The following is a 6469-nucleotide window of genomic DNA, read 5'->3' as shown; positions in this document are numbered from 1 at the left end:
TTTTCTCCATGGGTCTTCCTAGTGTCTTGTGAAATTTTCATAGGTTTTTCTTTTTGATGTCGTCTTAAATTCACCCTTTGTTATTCTTCCTTTTAGTAACAGTTTTAATGGGGCCCATGATGACTCAGTTAAAGAACATTATTGTCCAGGTTCCCTGTCACCTAGATGTGATCATATTATGAAGTGCAGGCTGAGGGGATGTAAACAAAATTAATGTGTGTGACTTCCAGTGCTTTTCCCTAAGAACAGGATGTTTTCCCTGAATTCCCTTTCCCTGCACAGTAGGTTGGAAAATGTCAACAACCGAATTAACCATCGTGCTCCTAGAGATGAAAATCAAATACAGATAATGACAGAGACTTTATTAGGTCCTTGGATGAGCTCAAGAAGTGTCTACTTCGCTGTAACCCCTTGGAAACTTACCTTAAGAAAGTAAAATTGCTATGTTGTTTGAGAAGTTATATTTTTAAGTATTGTTATTATGGTAGTTTCTAGATCAAGATTTCTCAACTTAATATGATTGACATTTGGGGCTGAATGTGTTTTTGTACTAAAAAGCTGTCCTGTGTATTTTAGGGTGTTTAGTAGCATCCTTAGCCACTACCACTAGACGCCTACGGCATTCTTCTGGTCGTGACTAGCAAAAATGTCTCTGGACTTTGGCAAATGTCCCCTGTGGAACAATTGTGTTTCTGCTTGAGAACCACTAGTCTACAGATTAACGAATGTAGACATTGTTCCCTGTAGTAATGCTGCCTTAATAAAACTTATAAAATCTTGCTTTCACTTAGGAGTCGGTGAGAAGAAGTGACAAGGCATTGAAGCCTGCAAGGTGGTGATAATTCACCTGCTGCAGCATTGGATAAAACTGTTAACTGTGGAAAGTACTAGGCAGAACGTATTCCTGTGGAGATTAAAGCTGCTAGAGAAGTGCTTAGAAAGGCAGAATGTCAGTATATTTTGATTGCTATACGCAGTTTTTAGTAAAATATTATAACAAAAAATGAGCACAGCTAGGAAAAAATGAACAGCTGAAATTAGAAATAGAGGTGACAGAACTTTTTAAGGGAGATAACCTAAAATTGGCTAATAAACTAGAAAAGTGAGATTTCTCAGAGTTGAAAAAACTAACTCCCTCAGTACTTCAAACAATGGGAAAAAGAGTGTCACTCATGGCTTTTTTTAGAGTCCCCCCATTTGGACTTTTCAGCCAAAAGTATGAAAAAGTCACATGCAAAGATTAGATTATAAATATTGCCTTCATACCACTATGAACTTTTTCATATGACCACGTTAGTCATCTTTAAAATAAAGAAAAGTGGGCCCAGGGCCAAGCTTACGCCTTTAATCCCAGCATTTTGGGAGGCCGAGAGGGTGGATAACCTGAGGTCAGGAGTTGGAGACCAGCCTGGCCAACACAGTGAAACCCTGTCTCTACTAACAGTATAAAATTTAACCAAGTGTGATGGCATGTGCCTATAATTCCAGCTACTTGGGAGGCTGAGGCAGGGGAATTGCTTGAACCCGGGAGGCGGAGGTTGCAGTAAGCAGAGATCGCACCACTGCACACCAGCCTGGGCGACAAAGTGAGACTCCGTCTCAAAAAAAAAAATAAATAAATAAAAAATAAGAATAAAAAAAGGCCAAGCAAAGAAGCCAATTAATTAAAAACAAGAATCAGAAGGTAAAGAGGTGTAACTAGAAGAGATTTTTGGTGAAGTTCTTCCAAATGAAACTAAATAGACCAGAAACTTTAATTCTTGAGAAAGTTGAAAAACCACTAGCTCAGCATTGAAAGGCTTTTAATGGTGTGATACAAAAAGATATCCTGGGTTTATTAAACCAGAACCAGCTGCTTGTCATGGTGGCTCACACCTGTAATCCCAGTACTTTGGGAGGCTAAGGCGGGAAGATCATTTGAAGCCAGGAGTTCAAGACCAGCCTGGTCAACATGGTGAAACCCCATCTCCACTAAAACTACAAAAATTAACCAGATGTGGTGGTACACACCTTAATCCCAGCTACTTGGGAGGCTGAATCATGAGAATCTCTTGAACCCAGGAGGTAGAGGCTGCAGTGAGCCAAGATCATGCCACCTTACCCCAGCCTGAGTGACAGAGACAGATTCTGTCTCGGAAAAATCAAACAAACAAAACTGTACCAGCAAAAAGAGGCTAGGAAATCTGTGCAGTGGCCTGATATGGCCTGATGAAGCATACCACCTGCTTCAGAATATGCCATGGAAGTTAAGGAAACAAAGAGAATTTCCCAATTGGTCAAATGACCAACCAGAAAAGAACAATGGATAAGTTCCTCCCAAAGACCAGAACCAGTGTAACCAAGGAAATTCTGCTGCTGCCAGGTCAGGGAGTTCTCAAAATTCTGATCCAGAGTGATTTATTTCATAATTTTAATGAGCCAGTGACTTTTTCTAGGTAAGTATTTTTGTTGCAGTTGTCCTATTTCTTTTTCACCATTGTATATTGGCTAGGTATGGAGTGGGGGACTGGGAGGTATGAGAAAAATGACTGTGCTTCTGAGTTCATCACTGTTGGGCCCCCACTAGATCACACAGAAAGAATTGTGTGTAATTCAGAGATACTCAATTTTGAGTAGGATGCAGTAACTGAACAAGTCATTTGATTGTATAGTATCTCTTGGAGAACAGATGTTTTCTTTTTGGAAAGCAAAACAGAACAAAACAAAACATGAATACTTGTACATGGATACTTGGGAGGCCAGTATGGAAGTCTGTCAGAAACCATTAATTTTCCTCAGTGTTTTTCCCCTCCTTACTTCCTTTCAACAATAGAATCTATTGACCTTTTAGCTGGGCACAAGGTATGCAGCTAGAGAGAATACATCCCCAATCCTCCCTTGCAAAATAGGCCTTATCTCACAACTAATGCCAGTAGGGTAAGTGAAAACAAATTTCTAAACTTTTTGAATCATGTATTGAAAAGAAAACTAATTGCCTTTCAAGAACTTCCCCCTGCAGGTTGGCAATCAAGTAGCAAAAACTTGAACAGTGGCATCATACCATACACAGACTGAACCCCCTCACTGGGAGTAACAGATCTGTTTCACCAGTTTGGTTCCCTAGATGACCTCATAAAGGAAAGCCCATGTTATTTGCCCTGGGTTCTCAGGTGAGAGAGTGATATGTTTTAATCTTGTTTCAACTACAACTACTGAAGTTTTGATTCCATTAATCCTAACTCCTACATCTTTCCTGGGATTATTATGATATTAACATTCTGCTTAAAATATGTTGAAGTTTCAGATGTATTAAGATTTATATTTGAAGCTCAATTATTCAGGATATTGAATATACACAATTGATCTGGGGTTTCAGGACATGAGACATTATAGCTGGGAAAGGTTAATCTGCATTTTTACTCTTAATTACTATTGTTATTAATAGCATTGCTCTGAACTACCTCTTTGTCTACAGAATAAAGCAAAATATTTTCCAATAAGTGTTTTTTTTTTTGTTTTTTCTACATTTCCTATCATTTTATCTTCTGTTTTCTATGAGAATTATCTCTATTTTCCCATTATTAAACTATGTATATATATTTTATTTATCTCAAAAACCAAGTTTTATAACATACCAGTTATGTTATCTATTTATTAAAGAATGCCTGCCTTAAAAATAAAACAATTACTTATTTACAACTTGGATTTAACTTGTAGCTCTTTTTCTAGCTGGCATTTGTGTGTATTCTTGTGCATTGATATGCACACAAACATAATTCTTGAGTTTAATTTCTTTTCTTTTTAAAAATTCCTTGGGTTTAATAAAGATCTTTCATTTCTCTTTCTTTTTCCTATTTAGTATAACGTTTCCTCTTAGCAGAACTTTAATGGTACCCATGAGTTCTTATACTTAATTATTTTTCTCAGTTTGAGCATATTTATTGTTTGTTTGTGAACTTTCATTCCACCCTTTCCCAATAACTTAAGTTTTGACTTTTGGGTTTCAAATTGTGAAACAATAGCAAAGTTGGACTAAAGTAAAAAGATTCAGCTTCTTCAGCTCACCTTCTTTAATAGGCAACTTAAGAATATGTCCTCCCTACAATGCACAATGGTGAAGTTCAAATGAGAACTTGAATAAGCAAATACACGACCAAACTAAAATGAACTGCTGTGCTGATATTAAGAGTTCCTGGTGGCCCATTGCTTGTCCATTACATAGGTCTTGATCTAGGAGTAGATTTTAACAAAAGTCACATCGAAATGTAAAAGCACTAAGCTGACTTAAAGGCTGTGGACAGAAAACAGAAGGAAGTAACACTATGTTAACTACATGTTGCTGAGGGCCTCTACGCCAGGAAGGATTTTACCTTCCAGAAGCTCTAGACTGGCACCACCTCCAGTGCTGACATGGCTGACTTTATCCTCAGTGTTCCATTTGGCACAGCAAGTAGCAGTGTCTCCACCCCCTATAATAGTGATGCAGCCCTTGGAAGTGGCTTTCACAATTTCATCCATGAGGGCTTTGGTTCCCTTAGCAAAGGCATCCCATTCAAATACTCCTAACGGCCCATTCCAAACAATTAGCCTTGCTTGAGCCACAACTTGAGCATGATTCTTGTTGCTCTCAGGACCACAGTCCAAACCCATCCAGCCGGGAGGTATGCCAGATGCTACAGTGGCTTTTCCAACCTGAGCATTCTCATCAAACTTGTCAGCAGTAACAAAGTCAACAGGAAAAGTAATCCTTACACCATTCTTTTGTGCTTTGGTCATGATATCTTTGACAATCTTGGCTCCCTCTTCATCAAACAGAGAAGCACCAATCTCCATGTTGTTGAGTACCTTAAGGAAGGTGTAAGCCATTCCACCACCAATAATCATCTCATTGACTTTGTCCAGCATATTTTTGATAAGTTGGATCTTGTCTGCCACTTTGGCTCCACCAAGTATAGCCAGAAAGGGTCTCACTGGGTTTTCCAAGGCTTTAGCAAAGTAATCTAGTTCCTTCTTCATCAAGAATCCAGATGCTTTATGGGGCAGATTCACTCCCACCATGGAACTATGAGCCCGGTGCGCAGTGCCAAAAGCATCATTGACATAGACGTCCCCTAGCTTAGAAAGCGATGCTCGGAAGCCTTCTATTTTATCTGGCTCAGCTTTAATCTTCTTTCCAGAAGGATCTTGGCCCTTCCCTTCTTCCTCCACATGAAAGCGCAAGTTCTCCAGCAGGATGACTGAACCAGGAGCTGGGTTGGCACAGGCATTCTCCACTTCTGTGCCTACACAGTCCTTCAGGAACAGAACATCCTTGCCCAGCAAGGATTTAAGCTCAGCAGCAACAGGCTGTAAGGAATATTTGTCAGGCATGGGAACACCATCAGGCCGACCTAGATGACTCATAAGAACTACTGCCTTGGCTCCATTGTCTAGGCAGTACTTGATGCTTGGGATGGAAGCCTTGATCCTCTGGTTGTTTGTAATCTGGTTCTTCTTCATGGGAACATTGAAGTCTACTCTCATGATTACTCGCTTCCCTCTAACATCCAGTTTGTCTAAAGTCAACTTCTTAGAAAGAGACATCTTGACAATATAAAAACATAGGCTGACACCTGGATCTTAATGCTGAAGAACCAACTTGCTGTTGGGAGGCTGAGTCGGTGGTGATTTTTAACGTCCTTGCCCCTTGCCCCACCCCTTTCTTTTCCACACTGTCTCCAGCACAACAGCCACTGTTAGACTGGAAAGGAAATCTAGCTTTGTGATTGGCTCATGGTCCTGTCAATCTGGATCTGAAATGTGTTGCTAGGTGAAGATTCCAACTGCCTGGACAGAGGGCCAGGTAGGGGATTAGAGGTACCTGGCTTTGGGTGAGACTTGAGTAGGTGCAGAAATCCCAGAATAAGAATGGTTCTAAAAAACAACAAGAATGGTCCTCAGGTCTGCGACTCCTTCTGGCTCTTTTTGCCCCCACCCCACAGCTCGGTTAACAGTTGCTCTTATTATTAAAAACAAAACAAAAAGAACTCCACCCCCACACCCGCAAACCTACATACACCACATTCACTTTAAATCTTAACATTTTGATATATAAAAACCTCTGTAGTGCCAAATCAAATAAATATTTGAAATAATGATTTTCATATGAAACCTTGCTTATTCCAGTCAGCATAGTATAGTTCTGTTTTTTCCTTGTCTTGATAAATATTTCTGTTGAGGATGCGGCTTGTTGTTAGCCTTCATCTTTAGATATATTCTAGGATGGGATGGTAATGCTGTCATATTTTCACTACTTTGCTTCTTCCATTTTACTACCATGGAAGAATTTCAGACTACCATGAAAGAATGGTCACTTCTGCAGAAGAATCCCATAAAATCATAGCAAAAAGAGTATCAGTAACAAGTGCTGAAAGTAATGGTGACATTTCTTTCAGACTACAATGTTACGATGAGGTTCTTTATTTTTTCTCTCCTCTCTGTTTGCTTTCCT

The 6469-nt window shown here is 39.5% G+C and overlaps 1 protein-coding gene across 1 annotated transcript; it reads right to left on the bottom strand.

The window, feature by feature from the left end:
• Window positions 1-4034: 4034 nt before the first annotated feature.
• Window positions 4035-5660, bottom strand: PGK2 (phosphoglycerate kinase 2). The gene has a single exon (XM_001105356.5). It carries the CDS (start codon window positions 5560-5562, stop codon window positions 4309-4311), a length of 1254 nt encoding a protein of 417 aa, XP_001105356.3. The 5' UTR covers window positions 5563-5660; the 3' UTR covers window positions 4035-4308.
• Between the last annotated feature and the right edge of the window lie 809 nt (window positions 5661-6469).

The sequence above is a fragment of the Macaca mulatta genome, chromosome 4, assembly GCF_049350105.2.
Source record: "Macaca mulatta isolate MMU2019108-1 chromosome 4, T2T-MMU8v2.0, whole genome shotgun sequence".
Lineage (NCBI taxonomy): Eukaryota > Metazoa > Chordata > Mammalia > Primates > Cercopithecidae > Macaca > Macaca mulatta.
This window is presented reverse-complemented; position numbering and strand designations above follow the sequence as displayed.

What these genes read in the sequence shown, in the direction of transcription:
- PGK2 (XM_001105356.5), bottom strand. Translation starts at nt 5,562, where the DNA reads ATGTCTCTTTCTAAGAAGTTGACTTTAGACAAACTGGATGTTAGAGGG.